This window comes from Ptychodera flava, chromosome 5 (genome assembly GCF_041260155.1).
Source record: "Ptychodera flava strain L36383 chromosome 5, AS_Pfla_20210202, whole genome shotgun sequence".
Classification (NCBI taxonomy): Eukaryota; Metazoa; Hemichordata; class Enteropneusta; family Ptychoderidae; genus Ptychodera; species Ptychodera flava.
This window is the reverse complement of record NC_091932.1, coordinates 28,117,647-28,137,460: the sequence shown is the minus strand read 5'-3', so window position 1 is coordinate 28,137,460 and position 19,814 is coordinate 28,117,647. Positions and strand designations below refer to the sequence as shown.

Below are 19,814 nucleotides of genomic sequence, written 5' to 3'. Positions count from 1 at the left end.
CTCATTTGTCTGTTGCTTGTTGAAAGTGTCAATCACAGTTCTTTTTCTATTCCCCAAAGCGTGTTGAGGTACACAGTGTTTAGCTTGTCAACTCAACCTGTACAATGTGTCGATTGCATCGTCATTGTAAAGATGAAAACTGAATTCTGTTCCGGGCTTGAATTCAAATGTAAAAAATAACAGCGCATTTTACAAGTGTGGTAGACTTGGTTCAAGTCGGTGAATTTCTAAAATAAATAAAATCATTTCTACTAGTTTATCTTCTGCCTCACCTATTTCTTACGAACCTATTTGGAATTTGGCAGCCCAGGCCAGGGTTTTCTAGCAATCGACCGCGTTACCTTTGAGTCTGCGCAGTAGGGAGTTAGTTTTTGCCGGATTCACTGATTCCGGGAGAAACTCCGGCATAACGTTCACTCCACTCATCGCGTTCATCCAGTCACGCGTTTCACATTAAAACAGAACACAAATCATCGCGTTAAGCCCACTCAAACATTCACAAATCACTGACTTGAACCAAGTCTACACGTGTAGCCGCTGTGCTGTCAAGAATTTGCAACTGACACACAGAACAGAAACAGTTAAAAGATACGATCACCTCCATGGTTACAGATACCGACATTTGAATAAAGTGTTGGCACATACATTCAAGGGTGAGATTTACGTGTCAAGGGGTCAATTATTGATGGTGTCATGACTCCCCCAATATCTACGCTACCTCTCCTCCAACTGCTCTACGTCCCGAAGAGGAGAAGGTTTTTTTTCCAGAACACGCATTCTTATTGGGGCATGTCACCTGTAAAGCGACTATTCAAGTTGGGGATGCTATACCCGTAGTCAAGCGTTCTGAAACACGTGTTTAATACTTTTGGTCATGAGGGAGAGAAAGAAACGAGAAAAGGTTGACAGACAGAGGGGAGATAAGTAGGGCAGACAAAACGGCACAGTCAACAAAATTCCATTGCGTGAGTGGGTCGTTTCATTAGCTAGACCCGGTGAATGTAAACACGTATGTGTGCGTCTTCAGGACACGAAACCAGTTTCAGAAGATTTCGACTGAAAGACATCCTGTTTTCAGGCGTTTCGACGGTGAGTGTGTTTTATTGAAACTAGAATAGAAGTGCAGAATTGTAACGGATTTCTTGCCATGGACCAAGTGGCCTATCTTCCCCTATGGCTAATGCATATGTGACCTCCTCGCCAGCCCCTATGATCCTTTTACAAAATTATAAAACCTTACTTCCTCGTACTCGAAAGCCGTTGCAATGATGACGTCATACGTTAGCCTGGTAAGGTTGTAATTCTAAGTTCGAATACAGTATATGGAGGGCATGGGATGTTCTGTTCGGTACCTGTGTAAAGAACAACCCAAGAACAATCCCAACGAAAGCTTCTGAAATCTTACGAAAGTCACAAAACTTCACCATCCAGCGAACTTCCGCATTCTTGACCTCCATTTTCAGTCAAAAGGGTAGACTGGCTCCCTTTTCTTGGTACCAGCGTGTATCTGTAGCCCCTCTTTACTGAAAGGAAGTCGAAACGCCCAGTCTGGTCGTCAACTTGTCATCACAGCCTGTTAATTTATGCACTGTGTGAACTGGTATTCTTGATAAGGGAGTATAACGCCTCAACACCCATGTCCACACTTATTTTCATCTTTTGCTAACAAAACATATGCCACTCGCAAACTACACAATGTACAATATATATATATATATATATATATATATATATATATATATATATATATATATATGTAGATACATTTATTTATGTATTTATTTATTTATTTATTACTTGGATGCCATGGTATGTGTGTAGGTAAATGTGTGTGCTTGTGTCATTTCCTTTCTGTCGTTTCCTCTCTACATCCAGACATAGAGAGCTTGAGTGGTGGTGAGGGAGGGGGAGGCAGAGAGATTTTACGCCGCAAAGGTTTACGGCAACGCAACTTCCATGCACGTGCTTTTGCATGTAACACCATTCTCTGGCAGCTTCCATGGTAACACCTATAGAACGTGTGGAGTGACCCCTGAACCTACAAGTAATAATTAAAGAATTGACAAATTAGGCTACATATTATCTTCCAGTGTTACACTTTTTTTTTTTGACAAAGCTATTGAAAACACGAATTTCCTAATGTCCGTACATATTATGACACATGTAACCCGCTGACAGCTGTCAAATTAGCAATAATGTATACAGGGCGCGAATAAGTCTTTACTTGCGCTGACAATAAAAAACACCGTTTACACGTCATCGGTAGACGTGTTAGAATGCTGTGCTCGTTATGACACCTGTCAAATGTATATTTATTGGAATGAGATCGGTCAGTAAAAGTATCGACATTTCGATTTTGTATCTTCAAAACTGAGAAAAAAAACTGTTTACGGTTGCCTCGCGGCTTTAAGGTGTTCTGCGTTTGGATCAAAATGTTTTGGTTGTCTGTCTTTTCTAACATGAATCAAAATACTACACTGTACTTGCAACAAGAGGTGGGGGTACGTCGATCAATTAACGGTTTGATTTTGAACTTTTCGCCCGATGAAGACATCTGTTTCACCGTCTAATGGTTGACCGTTTGGCCGTGAATTGGATTCACATCGGATTAAGGCTCTCCGAAAAAAAAACTTTTTATATTCTCTTTTGTCTCCGTCTTGAACGTCAAGAAGTTAAAGAAGTGTGACAGAATGGAGGTTAGAAACGTATGGTGACAAAGCAAGCTATCAACAAGTAGACGGGGGCTGCGGGCTGTGGCACACGCGCGCCACATTGTGCGGCTATTGTCCGCCATCCACAACAATAGGCGTTCAGCGAAGACAAGACAAAGGACCTCATCAAGCAAACTGCTGGCACGTGCCAGTGCTATAAAATTTGGTTTTCATTCTCTTTATGAAGAAAAAATAATTTCGCTCGTTGCAACATTTGCATACTCAACAAATACCGGTTTTAATTGGCACTTGTATGGGTCATTGCAAATGTAAGTTTATCGAAAATTGAGCGATTGCCAGATTTCTTGCTCGTGAGGACCCGTCGTTCACACCAATGCTACGGGTCGACCGTGATATCGTCACAAAATGTCAAGTTTTCCTCTGTGTCATTCAGTGACAGTCAGCTGTGGCCTGTCGCGTTGTATATGTGCTATGTTGTCCTTTTTAATTTTTTGAAGCTGTAAATCCAATTTACTTACAGATAATATTAATTAATGGCCACTGCGCGTTGTTAGAAGAAAGGATTAGCTGCGACTTACGAGGGTCAGTCTTCTCATACGGGAAAATAGTACCGAGCGCGCTGTTTTGAAACGTCAGCGTGCCCCATTACGTCACTGTGCGTCTGATATCATTTCTGACGCTACAGGTGACAGACAAGCCCGTGACCAGCCGTGACGCAATCCCCACCTGTAAGAAACAAGAATTTCGAAGGTCCAAGCGGAAAACCCTTCTTACGTCTTCCTTCAAGTATCGAAGGATACTAAACCATTGAACGCATGCATCTGTGCCCCTGCCTATGGCCTTTATTTGTCCTTGAGGATCCTGGGCTTTTGTAACTCCAGCTTGCCCCCTTTCGGCAGACGTCTAGACCATGTCACAAGCTGTTATTCAAAATTATGCCTCGATTCTTTGCAATTAAAACAAACATCAACTGGATAAAAATATCTAGCGTGCAATGAATTTACTCATGGAAATCTCAAACCGTGTGCAAATAGATAATGCACTGCAAATCTTGAAAAAAAGACTTCATTGTCATGGTGACGAAAGACTCTAATTTTAATAAGAAACGAATTTAACCGCTTTCCACCAAGCTGGCGCGCAGAACCCCACATTTCCTCTTCTCCGACGACGCAACTTGGACAAGCTGTGGCAATTGGACAATAGCGTGTTTTGACAGTTCCCCCAAATCGAACAAACGTTGTTTTATTCACACAAGCCGTTCGCACACTCTTTTGACAAGTTGCCCCCCTTTAAACAAAGAGGGGTCTGCGTCAGCTTTCTGTGGAAAAAATATAATGACTGTCCCTGAAAATGTTAGAAAAATATGAAAATATAGATTTAGTTGAAGCGTCTGAGCATGGCTGTGAAAACGAAAAATGACAGTTCAACGTTCGGTGTCTTCCAGTCAAATTTGTTTTTGCCTTTCTGAAACAAAATTTACAACAAAAAATACTTTTATGGCGAAGCCTTCAAATCTTGATGGGAAAAAAATTGAAACCCGCAAATCTCTCTATATGAATCGACACCAAGACGGAACAAATAAGACCAATACAAAGACAGTAAATTAAAAGCGGGCAAAAATAGCGCGCAACCCACCATGCTTTCTCTCGACTTGTCGTCTGGCTCGTAGTGTCAATGGCATGGTAGACGCGTACGCTGTGTTAACACAGTGGTGCCCCACAACGTGACAATTGTACACAATGATTTATTATGCGAATTGCCTATCTTCCCATCTGTAAAGGAGGGGGGACTTTGAAACTGAGGTGTAAAAGCTGACCAACGCTGGGATGATTTACCCGTCACGATAGGGTCGAATTAGATGTAGGCTATGTGTTTAGACTTTGGATTTTAATTTGGCCTGTGCTTGTCATACACTTTTGTCTTCGTCAGTGTGTTGACTTTGTCCAAATTCGGATTTGGTTGTATCGACTAGCTATTATCTTATAATCGCAAGCTAGGATCTTTTGTAAAGAAAGGTCGAGTTAAAAGCTAAACGCCGATTCGAGTGTCAACACAACCCTTATATACACTTGTCAAAAATCCACGCCGCTCGTAAACACGAGCATGCAGTATATTTCCACGGACTTTGGCTTTCCACCGGAAGACAGCCAAATTCTGAGTCGCTCAGTAGCTGTTGCAGACTAAAACCTTCCGGTTGTATTGTTTCAGGAATATAAACAAAGAAAAAATTAAGTTTTGGGGAGTTGTTCGAACATGACTTGATCGGTACGGTCTGACCCTTTGTATACACTATACGAGTTATCAATTGTGTTTCCAGAAGGCAAACTCATTGTTCATCGTGTAATCGTTTGCCTATCTGTCATCTTGGGGGCGGGACTATGGCTTCCCTTTTGCCCTGCCAGCTCTGTGATTGGCTGACGAGATTTAAATAACCCGTATGCTGTCCCACGTGGCCCCGAGCTGTCAAAACGCGCTGTCATACAATATATCGAGCTATTCACAAGTTGGCGACCATATAGTGTACCACGCTAGTTGTGACAGCGGCGTGGAAAACTTGTCATTTTTAAAAATCACGAGTCACAAGCAGACGTCAAGCTCTGACAGACCTCAGCAATTACATCCGCACAACGAACTTATCACAACAACGATGAAACCTAAAAGAGGTAAGACGCGACCTGCTTCACTTGGTTACAACACCGTTGCATGTTTTTGACGTTTTAATGTCCGTTTTACAACTCACTAAGTAATGGTTGTAATCTGAGCGTGGTACCTGTTGCCAGTATACCGTCCACTCATAGCTAGACAACAAACTTCGTGCCAACAGCTGGAGTGGTTAAACGAGTTCCGAAAACTCTTTGAGAGTCAGTTCACCAGTACTATGAAACTAAACCGTCTTAACGCGTATCGAAAGTCATACCAGCATATTTTTGAAACCACTTTTCACCATGTTCGCCGTGCATGTTCGATCCTCGAGTTATGAAAGCCTGCCCCTCCGCGTTGATAGTGGTACTATTTTTAGTTGGCGCAGCGCCGTAAGGGCATATTCGATGAGGACTCATGACTAACCGTGTAACCATATGGGTGCACAGGATATCAACCGACTCATTCTTTCTTTGTCTCAGAACACGCCAAATTAATTTTCAGTTCCCCTTATGACGGTGACACGTTCGAGTACCAGTCAGCTGATCTTGCGTTACCTCCCTCGACTTTTCGCGAGTTTATGAACCCCCACGGCCGAATTGGCCAGTAGGTCACACTTTGGCTCATTTCATCAGCCCCGAATGAGAACAAAATTGTGGAATAGCGTAAACAGTGATACATTCTGTTTTCCTGTGTACTGCACGTTGTCGGTAACAGTAACACTGTCGCAATTGAAAAACAAGCGATGGCATCACGTTCACAGGTCCGGCCGTCAATCCTCGCTTTTTTTCTTTTTTTGACAGACAAAAGAAACTTCCTCCAATGATGGGGTTCTGTGTTGTCAGTCTCGCCGCCCGAACCAAGTTTTCGACCTTGCTCGCTGTTGCATGTCAATTTCTTTACAAACATATCGTCTTTGTGTACATTTCTAAGGACGACATCGCACTCTAAAAAAACTGCCCGAGACTCCCTACACAATATATTGCGCATCCTAGACAGCGCATACCAACTTTAACTCAGGTGAGACCCCACGGCGCGTCCATCATATGACTAGAATGTCATAGTAGTTGCTGCATGCTGTACACTACGCACTGTTTTCCTCTACAGCCCAGCGTGCTCGTGGCGTGTTTCCGAGAGTTCTTACGTTCTCACTTCCGCTATGTTTCAAATGAACAGACAAAAAGAAATCCCCTTCCGTAACCTTTGTTTGAAACAAAAGGAGTTTATTATCGACGCTCTCAGGAGCGAGGAAACGAATGGTGTGCTCACTATCACGCGAGATCGGGAACTGTCCTTGGTAGGAAAGACAGTATGGGAGGTGGAGAGCGTCGGCGGTAAAAACACTGGCAGCCGATAGACTGTCGTACGCTTGCTAGACTTCAGCCCTCATGTTTCCACAATTTTCCATGGTGAAGAAGAGGGTATTTGAACAGTAACCCCTCACCGCCAGCTCCCTCGTCTATTCGCCCTTCCCTTTGAAACCGTATTAATGAACCCGCATTGCATATTCTTATACGCCCCTTTGTTTTGTCAGCGTATGCTTTCTTTTGTCGAAGTTTTGTTCTTGGCATTTCATTGAGACGTGCACTTCTCCTCACTGTCAAATCGTTGAGAGGGGGGGGGGAGAGAAAATCATGTCATGGCATGCGAAATTTGATATTCACGCGTCTCTGTGTTAACGGGTGATAAGCAATTTGGAGGCGGTATAGGCTAATCATGTTTTCCGGTGTAATTGTTCGTGCACATCGTCATGCTCATTACTGCCGCACGTCTGTGGTTTTTTACATGTGACCGACGAGATGGGAAAATACAGGTCTGGGTGTCAATGTGGCGCACATGCCAGTCATGTGTAGAGGCGGTTTCGAACGACATAGTAGTTCCACGTAATGTGTAACATACGTGGACGGTCACTACTCAGTGTCCGTGGTACAGGCGAGGTTATCTCGTACCTGTAAATTAACCATAAACTCTTAAATTGGCGAAACACGTCTGAAAAGGAGTCGAGACCTAGGACGCTCACTTGACAAGCAATGGTTCAAATGCCCTCACATTTGACAGGGCCAGACATCTACTTCTACGTGTCAGCGGTGTTCCTGTCAACCAGACCCTATCTAAATCGAGTCAAATCAATTTTCTTTGGTCGATTGCCACAAAAACAAGGTCACTTATAGGGGTGTTTTATCTAAACTCACTGTCTGTAAGAATGAAGCGTTTGGCGACAAAAACTATATTTATCGTCGTCTTCTGGTCCGTGACAGGTCTTTTTGTGGTCAAGGTGGCAGTGATTTGGAAAGGGGGGGGGGGGTTATGTGCATAAGTACTCATCGTACCTCCATGGTTGTACTGTCCAAATGTCAGTAGCAAGCATTATCAGATGAAATTTGTCACTGTTGCCAAGTTGGCCTCCATCCAACCGTCTCTGTGTTTTCCAACCGTCAACTTTGACACTGTGGGGGTTGAACTTTGACAGCGAGCTAACCTCTCGAGTGACTCAATCAGTTCATGTTGTACACTATTTTTCTCACCGTCGGAGGCCCTACAAAAGTTGCCCTAGTTAAAATTAATGACCGTTTACAACTCACTGCGGCGTGCGTTCTCACCCTTGGGTTTGACACGTGGAGAATAGCGTTCCCGAGAGATCCAATAACACCCTTTTAAAGAGACAAGCAAACACCATCACAATGAAATAAATCTAACGTCTGCCTTTCTTTGTTCTTTCAGTCCGCAGCTCAAAGCACCGTTTCCTTGACAACGACTTCGAGGATGCCTTTGAGATGGACATGCAGGTGCCGAGTAAAAGGAATCGCGCTGACGGCGCGCTGGCGAAGAAACGGCGGGGAAACCTGCCGAAAGACGCCGTCAATGTGTTGAAAAACTGGCTGTACGATCACCGGTTGAACGCGTACCCTAGCGACCAGGAGAAACTTCTACTGTCGCGGCAGGCCAACCTGACGATTTTGCAGGTGTGCAACTGGTTTATCAACGCGAGGAGGAGAGTCCTTCCGGAAATGATACGACGGGACGGCCGGGACCCCACAGAATACACCATCAGTCGTAAGAACCACGTCAAACACATCACAGCCACGTCACCCTTGAAGAAGGAAAAACACTTGAAAACTCATAAAAGCAGTCGCAAATCTAGCCTGAAAGACACAAAGGCGACCTGCCATGTGGACACAAAGAAAGTGCAACCTACCAAGGCGCCAGACACCCCTCCGTACAACCCAGCGGATTCCTGCGCGTACGCTCCCCCACCGTACTTCACAGTGCCTTACCCAAGGGAGGAAGTTCAGAGGTCATACCATCACCACCAACAACAACACATTCAGCCGGCGGCCGCCACAACAAAGCCGGATCAGTACCACGGTCTCTGTTACACTTCGCCAAACACGGTCACGGCCACCAGCTATGAGAACGCTAATTACAGAAGCAATGTGCACATGACAACTCAAACGAATTGTTACAATTGTGTTGACAGCGACACGATGACAAACACACACGCGGCGCAAACACCGGTGGACTTTGCCCGATTCACCAACACTGATAACCGAGGGTCCGAGCGCACCGCCGTATCACCACCGCCCACCCAGCAGACGCCTCCCCCTTCGCCCCCAGCCCGAGAGGAGGACGTCTTCTCCCGCTTTAAAATCCTGGTCGACGTGGCGATCAGTCAAATGAAAGAACTGGAACGGGAAGAGCGAATGAAACACAACTCTGCACTGACAGCCGAACTGTCGAGGGCGTGACGTCACGGTTGAAACCGTCTCGTCAATACTGACATTTGAATGAACTCCGAGCGACAGGCTCACGAGCGAACAGTTGTTCAGATTGGCCGCATCGCCACCTTGCGCGGAAATCTGACTTTCAACTTATAAAAAAACTCATCTAGAGCATGTGTTGAGAATTTTTTCCCTTTTATCAAGTTCCTAGATACACTATTTATCAACAGATATTTAATAAATTACAGCATTGTCGCGTAGTGCATTTAGTGCCTTAGTAGCAAACTTTGTTTTTCTATATTATACTGCTGTCTTACTTAGGCCAGTAGAAAATTTTTATTTTATTACCCAATTTCCCCCCCCCCCTGCGATACTCCTACTTTGCATAAATATATGGTTGTTTTCGTACCATTTTCATTTTTGATATTTTTATATAGCTCCCTGACAGACCGCCATTTGTGTTCTAAGGAAGCAATACGGTCTCGGCATTAAAAATAGACAGAGTGTGGCATTATACTATAAAGGGGAAACCGTTATACCTGTATTTTTACAAATGAATTTTTACCGTTTCGATTATTTTGTGTGTTGAGATGGCCGGCTATATTAAAAAATCATGAAATGAGATATATATTCACAACTTAATTACTATTTGTTGTTCAGGTTTTTATTTTAGATATTTTTAAGAGGACCATATTTTTTTTTGTATTTCATACACGAGTCCTGGTGACAACCAATGAAAGGACGCCACATGTTGGACGCTTTGCAAAAATAGCATTACTTAAAAATTTGCATACGCGTAATCCCCGGTTTATGTTGCAGGCATAAAAATTTACGATTTTTAGTAATTTTTTATTTAAAAATCGGCCCTGATGCATAAAAAGCATTTTGTACATAAGATGTGTTGTTTTACTTTCAAAAGAAACACGCTCAGCAATAAAAAAAGTGACATATTTGGTGTTACATGAGAAATGACATAGTAGTTGTGTTATCATGTTCGAGCTACTACAGAAATTGACATGAGTGAATGAGTGTGTGAGCTTCTTCTATTTCATGGCCACGGCCAAAGTCCCCTGTAGAGCTTTTGAATGTGTGTCGTCGTTGGCAACCAAAGAACGCTGCCCCACCGTTGTTCAGTGTTTGCACCCTATCATCAAAAAACGCTATCGGGAGAAGAAAAAAAATGTACCGATGACAGGAGTTATCTGCAGGAAAATCAGCAAACAGGGCCCAGTACAATACTAAACGTCGACTCGGGTGTGGACTGTGTACTTGTTAGAGTCATTTATCTAGTAAAACCCAGAAACTATGTTTGGCTTTGGTCTTTGGCAGCTTTTATCATCGCCCTCCAGATCCAATCTACAACCGTCGACTAGCCAGCTTTGTTTTTACTACCCTTAGTACAGTAGTAACTTTGCGCCACAAATCATAACTTTTTGTACTCTTCCCCCATAAGCTCGTCGAACTTGCTATTAATGTTTTGTTCAATTTGGCAAAAGTAAACACTGTTGAACGCGTACAGATTCGACAAATTCATGTATGTTTACGTTTTAATAGATATTTTGACCTAACGTAATGCTTAAGCTCCGAGTACCTCAACTGCTTCGTGAATACTCAACTTTACAACCATCAAAAGGAGCAAAATGAATTCGTGGCAGTTTGTGGCTTATCGCGTTTTGACAGTTCACGCTCGTTATCAGCATGTGCCATTCATGACGTGACCTTTGACCGAGCGGCGTGGGAGATACGTCAAAATGAACTGTAGTGAGCTTTTATTGAGACCCGGGTGACCTCTGTTCAAAAAAAACTTGATGACCTGGACTGTGATAACATCGAAACCACCGTGTTAAAGTTTGCTATAGCATTTATTTTCAGCGACTACAGGTGATTATTATATCACGGCGTCTCTCGTGATGTGTTTCGGCATGACTTGGGCGATTTTCGCGCTCAACCAACCAGCCAACACACCCAAAAATCCACCAGTATATTGTTTTCTCATCCCCAGATATAGGTTGCCCCAACAGCTGTGCAAAACTTTCTGCCCTAAAAGCAATATTTGCAAATAAACCAAGTGGAAATCGCCCACTCCCGGGCGACATGGTGCCATCTATTATATTACTGGTACGTTCTACGGACGGCACAAGTTTTCAACACAGAATCTATAGATTTTTTTTCTCGTATATAGTATTTGTAGACACTGGCATATTTTCCGTATCCACACGTCACACACATCATTGAGTGCGTCAATCATACGCACAAAACCTTTATATCGCAATAGTATGCCCATCGAATTGCAAAATATGTCAATTTCCCACGATAGTTAATAGCCAATCGCTGTCACAGTCTGAACATATTAACATATTTACGAACGATCCTTGTTCAATTTCTGCGTGTGTGCTCCCAACCTAGAATTTATTGAAAAAACGCGTTCTCGCTTCATTAGCGTCACTGTCGCATCGCGCGCACAGATGCTCTTCCGAGAAACCTCGCAGCCAACATGGACGGACTCATCACTATGGAAACTAATTGAGACGGACGGTTATAAGGCGCCATCGCTAGCATATCAAACGTTTGTCATTTTTTTTGAAATTCTCGTGAGTGATATCGCAAAGAAAAAAACCGTGCATTAGTGTTTATTTTTCATTTCTCATATAGGCATCTGTGTACACAATGGCAGAGTGAAATGTACGTCAGCTTGGAAGAAGTTGTATTTAGAAGCGTGCGCGCGCTGTCCGCTTTGAAAGATACACATACAACATCAACTTAAAAACGAGAGAGAGGCTGGTAACAGGTGTCCGAATGCTCCACTCACGTCAAATGAAAAAATAATGCATGACGCATTAAAATGACACAAAGAACGTTCCCTCCACAATGGGAGGGACCATGCACAGAGGCCAACCTGGCTATCTTGGAGAGTTCATAAACTAATTTTGATAAATCATTCAATGGTTGTTGAGAAGGAAAAAATTGACAATCATGTAGTTGGTGAGAGATACGATCGGCTTGGGGTCCTCGGGGTCACTTAGATAATTTTACCTAGTGTCAAAACAATTGGCTGTCATTCCGGTTTTTAACTGCCCCGTGGAAAAAACGTTGCCAGCCTCTGTTTTTGATTACTGGTTAGATAAGGCGTATCGTTTCAGGTTGCAGGGCCTCGCAAAGCTTTTTACTTTGCTTGGTTTGGTTTGGTTTGTCGAAAAAACGGTCTGTGATGTTGTGGCGTCAGTAGATTTCCCTGGCACGCAATTCAGTACATAGAGATTTTAATTTGTTACATGCTGCACTCGCTGCGGTTCGGCTTAGCTATCAAAACTTTAGTGTTATGTACACTGCAATTACAAGCGTTATAGTATTTTGTGCAGCATGAACTCTCACAAAAGCAGACAAAGTCATTCCGTCCTCAATCCTCGTTCAGATATTTCCATACGGAAACTGGAAGTTCAGACATCTGAACAGTCTAGCGTTTTGAGGAAATTTTGAAGGCATCTTCTCTCCCGGGGGGGGGGGGTCGCTCAGACCATGGTCTCTCGGATGAGGAACGGATGCGTCGTTTCCTGGGTCCCCGCACCACGCAAATGTCCTGACCAATCACGGCCAGGAGAATTAGCAACCCCGGCCAAACCCATAGGCGCTCGTAAAGTCGAGTGCGTAGTAATGTGTAAAAATAATCTAATGCAACATTCCTATACGCACCCGACTTCACAAGCACCTGTGGGCCAAACTGACATACACCTTCACGTCCACTCTTCTCGTTTCCGCGATGAAACGAACCTTATTCAACATATTTCGCGCTGTCGGCCGAGTTGTGCGTACGACCAGACCACAGGGAAGTGCGGTCAGCAGATAGTGATGATGTGAAAAGCACACTACAGCAACATTGGATTTTGACACTTCAGTCTTATCAAGGAATTCCGGTCCGGACATGAGGTACACATGTAGTAGCTTACACTACTTTTATCGCCACTGTAGGAAGGTGTAGTGGCAAGTGTACGCTGTTACACGCATGACGAAAATACGGCGTACAGTATCCCTCAGTTCACAGGATTTTTTAAGTACCCCGACATTAAAATAACTATTACTGGAAGTCTTGACTTGTGCGTTTGATCCACGTACTCTCTGAATTTCAGTTTATATCTGACTTTAGTTGACAAGAAATAGTAAAGATGATCTTGCTATCTTGTGAGGCCGTCGAGTTCAGAAAGTGCACCGTCTTTTCAAAATGTTAGATTTTGTTTTTTCTGAAAGTTTAGACAAGTAAAATTTGCCAGCAAAGAACACCACTACTACGGCATATAATAGTATTCAAACGATATATTCTGTGAAATATCTTCATGGGTAAACGTTTACTCCGAGTCCCTGGACCCTTAAACGATAGTCTTCAACAGGAAGAAACTGTATTTTCTTAACCCATGGTGCCAAAGAAGACGATGTTAAAATTCATTACGTTGGACTTTCATTGGCGTATGCTTTTCTTATATCAATCTCTTGCGGTGTGTGGTGTACTTATTAAAATGACGTGTGTAGTAGTGTTATGTGACTGCAAGCAGCTTACAGACTGTACAGGTGACAGCAATACCCGTTCGAAACTAATTCCCAACAAAGTGAACAGGGCATGCGCAAGTTTAGTTCAACGATCTGTAACGAGAGAGATCCAGGGCGCGCTGTGTCAAGTGATAACAAGATCCGTGATCCATAAAACGCAAATCATTTCGCGAATGTTGGCGGTTAGTTCGAACTGACAAGTTCCAACTTAGACTTTTTACAAGTCTATGAATAAAAACTTAAACGTGAATGCGACGTATTAGAGTAATCACGACTGTTTTTTTTTTCTGACGGCGGTGTAGTGGAGCTGTAACACGAGATTCCGAAGAAACATAATTGCTGACGATCGCATTCACTCCACGCAAGCGCAAATCCTATAACACCGTAGACTCTCGAGAAAAACCATAGACCCTCGAGAAAAACACGTATTTCTCGAGGGTCTATGATAATACCAAGAAGACGGCGCAGGATCGTATTTGGGAATATCTGTCAAAACATTTCAAATACAAAGTAACATCATTAAAACCTTTAACTGAAATGAATTTCTCACTGACACCCACTGACTTGAACAATGTCTGTCAAACGGCGTTTCGATATTACAGTACGGAGACGAATCCAATGTAAGGTTAATAGTCATATTTATCGATCGCTCGGGCTCTGCTCAATGGAAGGCGTTCAGTGTTTAAAAATTGTTCATTTGTCAAAATCGGGCCCATTTCGCTATCAACTTTATCGCGTCGTTTATCGAGCGTTCTGGCGTTACCAGGAGACCAAAAAATCCAGCAATTTAGCGGAGGCAATGCAAAACTCTCTGGTGCAACTTTCAGCAACTGTGAGTCTGGGAGTTGACTTTTAAGCATGCATTCCCCAACCGCTGGCATTTCACCTCGTAACGAATATGCCTAGCGTATTCTTGGCTTTTCAATTAAGTTTTCTTTCTTTCTAACGGAAACTCGTTGTTTGTCGGGAAAAGTTACACAAATGATATGGCAGTAACACACAGTGTGTTTCGCTGAAGTCATATGTCATTTGTACAAGTCATAAAACTATTGATTCCGAAGACGTGTTTCAATGGGTTTTCATCACACTCATTTCACCGTGTCCCTTTCTTCTGCTTATCTCCAGGTACAATCGGTCTGTCCGACTCTCCTTCAGAAATTATAGCGGAGATGACATCGTGCCTTTATTTATCCCCATTCCCTCCCTCCCTCCCCTCCCCCTCTCTCTTCATCTATCTATCTATCTATCTATCTATCTATCTATCTATCTATCTATCTATCTATCTATCTCTCTGTCTATCTCTCTGTCTGTCTGTCTGTCTGTCTCTCTCTCTCTGTCTCTGTCTCTCTCTCTCTCTCTCTCTCTCTCTCTCTCTCTCTCTCTCTCTCTCTCTCTCTCTCTCTCTCTCTCTCTCTCTCTCTCTCTCTCTCTCTCTCTCTCTCTCTCTCTCTCTCTCTCTCCCTCGTCAGCTATACCTACGGTTTGTTGCCTCAAAACTGTTGTCCCCTGCAAACAATTGAGATTTAAGGTCCAGCTGACAAAACAGAGAGAGAGAGAGAGAGAGAGAGAGAGAGAGAGAGAGAGAGAGAGAGAGAGAGAGAGAGAGAGACAGAGAGACAGAGAGACAGAGAGAGAGAGACAGACAGACAGACAGACAGCCTGTGTGTGTGTGTGTGTGTGTAAGGAGAAGGGGAGAACTGAGATGGAATTGAGGGACGTTCACATGTACAGAAGTAGTAACATATGAATGAACAAGGACAAGAGTCTTTATTTCTATCATTTTAACTCAATAGCAATAGTGCGCAAAGAGGCATATGTTATCGACAAAAGGCGAATATGCTCCAACGGGAAGCAGGAAGACCAATCAGTAATTGATGGATCGCCCACGATACCTTGAATATTTTGTATGGTACATAGTTTCACGACCCAACCATTATGTACATATCAGGTCTATACAAGTACTGAGGCAAAGTTAATAAATTTAACGGTTTGTTGACTTAAAGTATAAGTCATATTGCTGATCTGCGAAAAAACATACAAACAATTTTCTGTTCTTTTATCGCCGTATTCAGTATGTTTTAATTGACACTTCAATATGACCCTTCCATGCCCCAGATGGTTTTGAAAGGTTGAGATATTTAACATTTTGAGATTTTCAAACTTAACAAAGACATATATCTTGTGCATCTTTTATTTTATCACATCAAAAATACAAAACAAAAAAGAGCAAAAAATTACGATTGTTGGCCGTTCAATTCTGACAAAACAAACAGGCAACCATGTGTCAACCTTTCCAGGACGGCTTATTTTCCAGTATACTCTCACTAATAAAATAACAGATATCCATGGAAACGGTGGCGTGACAAAAGTCATTATCTCTCTATGCTGATTGTTTCCGCGATCCCATCACGGATGCTGTATACCAGAAGCATCGCCACAGTAGCTCAGCTCATCATATCCGTCGAATTCGAACTGGCGGCCATGTCATGCCGATCCCTGAACCCGCTGTTGCACCCGATTTGGGGGCAAATCTCTAGCGGCATGCAGCAAACAATAAAACTGGATCAAACTTCGAAAGGTAATACCCCGGTTGCGTCTTTGTTTCGATGCATGGTTTCCAGATAATCCCTATAAAACATTTTGTACGCTCGAACGACAAAGTTGATCGCATGAGAGCGAGTTTGAACTGGTTCTAAACATGAAACGGACAACGCATGCAAGCACTGAATTTAACTATCGCTTGATGTAAGTGATATTAAAAATTATATCGTCCCTCATGAAAGAATATGACTTTTTTATTTCTATGCATCTGCGTATTCTCTTTTGATTGGGAAACGTGGAAATTGATTTCAAGATGTCGCTCTGAAAACACAATATGGTACTCTCTAGTTCTGCAAAGCTCGGTCTTCGATTGTTCCGGTCGCGTTGAACATATTGAGTAAAAATTTTAGAACCGTATGCCGACCGGCTCAGAAAGAGACTCGTAATTACAAACCCGGTCCTAATGGATCCTCTGCAAGCCATAGGCTACTATTGCCTGAGAAAATGGTAAAAACATACGGGACTTTGGAAAGGCAGACATCCAGTATATTAATTTGGGTATTCAGTCGAATTAATACACAAAGAAGAAAATCTCACTGCCTGTATCGTCACCCTCGAGATGCATTGGCACTTGTTGCTGCCTTATTTGTATTTGTGGTTGTTCCTCAGAGTTGTGAGTTACACCAAAACTTGTAATGAAGTTTCAAGTATAATGGTCTGTTTATAGCAGTTTCGTATTCTACGCCAAAAATCATACAAAAATACCCAGAGTTCAACTCGTGGATACAGCGTGTATTGTGTCATGTCCAATTTTACAGCTGACGACAGAGTTTGAGTTAAACTAGAATTCATTCGTCACTATTTTGCATATGCATTTTGTTGGTAAGGTTAATACTTAGTATTTGAACTTATACTGTCCTTGTGGAAGAAGAATGGGAAAAATTGATATTTTTTGTTCGGTAGGAATAAAATCACGAAAATATTATGAAAAAGAGTTACAGTTACTGTCAAATTAATACAATAAGGGGGTTCTTTTTCGAGTACGTATAGCTTTCCGCATTAGTCAAATCATTCCCGCTACCGTATGGCCAATTGATGGGAAAAATGTCAGCATCAATTGCAGATGTATGAAAAAAAACTTCCTCTTGATAAAGAAGGCTGTTCAAAAAACGAATTTAACAAAAGTATGTTAAATGGATGAGGTCCCCGTTCCTGAAGTTTCTAATAAGCTTAATTGTTTGTGTTGAAAGTTTCATTTTGAGGTTTGGCAAAGCAAGCCGTGGCACAAGTTGGCACCACTCGAATTGATTGGCAGAACCGTGCCCAACAAAGTCATGTCCATATGACAAAGAGTAAGCTCGCTGACATTTGTTGACGACGATATAGTGCTCGAGTTCTCGCGTTGTCACGCGATATTCTCCTACACACATCGTATCTCCGCAACAGCTCTCGACTTGCAGGTCTTGCGTAAGTTGGTAGTTATGAAAAGGTGACTCATCCATGTGATGGCAAAATGTAGAATGTAGACTGGTGTACGTCACGTGATTCATATATACATAATATCCACCACTTTTTTCAATCGTAAACCGATAGAGCAGACATACATAACCCGTCAATATTTTACAAAACAGGTCTTGCGTAAGTTGGTAGTTATAAAAACATGACTCATTCTCGTGATGGCAAACGATACATATGATATGTGTACTGTTATGTAGATGTCTAGACTGGTGTACGTCACGAGTTCATATATACATAATATCCACCAGTTTATATTTTTCCAAAAGTAAACAGGTACAGCAGACTTACATAAGTCGTCAATATTTTACCAAACAATCTCTCAATGTAAAAAGTGCATTCACACCGACTAAATATAACAATAAACCTGTTTCATGTGTCCATTGTATTTAATTTGGTTGTTGTCCATAACAACGATGGACGCTTGTGTACGAACAGACTCTCTTCCAAAACGCTCGCATGCAATATCGATCTGACAGGTCTTCCTACAGTCGTGTCACAGATGTCTGCAGGTTACGTATCAATATCGGGAGGAAATTTCGTAAGCCAATCACACTGACCGTGCGTAAACACCCGGCGCTTGATACTCTGAATGCCCGGATAATGATACGTACTCTCCATGTGGTGCGAACACCGTCTCCTCGTCGCGGCATGAACAAACGTATCATGAGTACGTTATCGCTTTCCAATATGACGGGTTGTCATGCTGGGATCCATCGGGGCGACACGATGCAATTAATCACATTCATTGCAAAATCTCCCCTTCAAATATAATACCCATTTATTTGCCATCCCCAAAGTCGCCCCAGCATATCGAGTTAATGAACGGTTTCCGATACAATTCCAACCGGGCTGTGGACCTCATTAGCAATGGCCCACCCGTCGCCATCGCTTCATTCAGGCGCCCCAAGAAAATGTTTTAAAACTCTATTAATAACACCGGCAATGGTTTACTTTATAGCTTTCAGAAACCGTGTTCACATACATCCAAGTCTTATATTTGAAGAGACGACAAATGAATGGGTCATTCCCGCCAAGATAACAGGTCGTTAATTTCTAGAACCGCTTGTGTCATCATACCATCATTATTTTAAAGTAGAAGACCCGATTCAGAATCTACAGGTAGGGCAAATTTTATAGATACAAACGTCATTCCACAACTAATTTCAAATCAGAGCAAAAATGAAGCGATTATTTTCAAAAACTCATGACAGTTCATCGATAGTACTTCCAGTGTATTTACTTTTCAATAGGAACTATTAAGATTATCGATATTTGTAATGAAATCTGGATAGATTTAATTTTGATCCGAAAATCAAACGTATTCGATCATGCTCGTATGGGGTTATCAGTGTAGGATTTACATGTGGCCAGCCATCGTTTGGTGAAATTCATTGTCTTCAGAAAAGGTAGGTCTTTTGGGTATTCCCTCCTGTCTTTTGCCACAAGCTTTTCTGAGCCCAGTACGTTCTGTTTCATCATCATCATCATCATCATCATCATCATCATCATCATCATCATCATTTCCACCACCATGATTGATAGCGCAAATTACGACCAAGCTCGACCAAGATCGAGACTTTGTTAGGTGATAAACTAACGAGATGCGTGATACTGCGATTTAAATATTATACAGGATTGTGTGGGTCGATGCTATCGGTGTAGTTGTTGTTAAACTTAAAAGGTAGAATGTTGTACAAAGTTTTACAGTACTGTGCAAGTCTGCTGCTTGTCAGCAGTCTCCTTATTTTTCCACTCTCTTGTCTTGGTGAGACTCGGAAATAAAAATTTCCTTATGAAGTTAATTTAGGGACCCGGATAGCAGCCGTTTTAAATATCAAATATTGGTAAATTTTATGTAACTTGCTTCTCGGGTACTAATGTTTGCATGGTGAAGCCGGATGATTCATGATTATGAAAGAGAACCGTGTATAGATTCAGAGTCCTTTTGGGAAAATTTGATTGAACGTTTATAATTTTCATTTTCGAGGCGCGTTCCTGTATGAATAGCGATGAAGTTCGTGCTGCGACAGTGCGAAATGTATCGTCAACGAGAGAGAGAGAGAGAGAGAGAGAGAGAGAGAGAGAGAGAGAGAGAGAGAGAGAGAGAGAGAGAGATATTCTCGGCTAGAAATTTTACTTACACATGCCAACATTTTATTTGCCCACTGTAGCCATGTGAAACTTG

The 19,814-nt window shown here is 42.4% G+C and overlaps 1 protein-coding gene across 1 annotated transcript; it reads left to right on the top strand.

Moving 5' to 3' along the window:
• Positions 1–5,094: 5,094 nt before the first annotated feature.
• On the top strand, positions 5,095–10,003 carry LOC139133433 (homeobox protein TGIF1-like). The gene is made up of 2 exons (XM_070700030.1): positions 5,095–5,335; positions 8,034–10,003. Exons 1-2 carry the CDS (start codon positions 5,110–5,112, stop codon positions 9,056–9,058), a joined length of 1,251 nt encoding a protein of 416 aa, XP_070556131.1. The 5' UTR covers positions 5,095–5,109; the 3' UTR covers positions 9,059–10,003.
• The last annotated feature ends 9,811 nt before the right edge of the window (positions 10,004–19,814 follow it).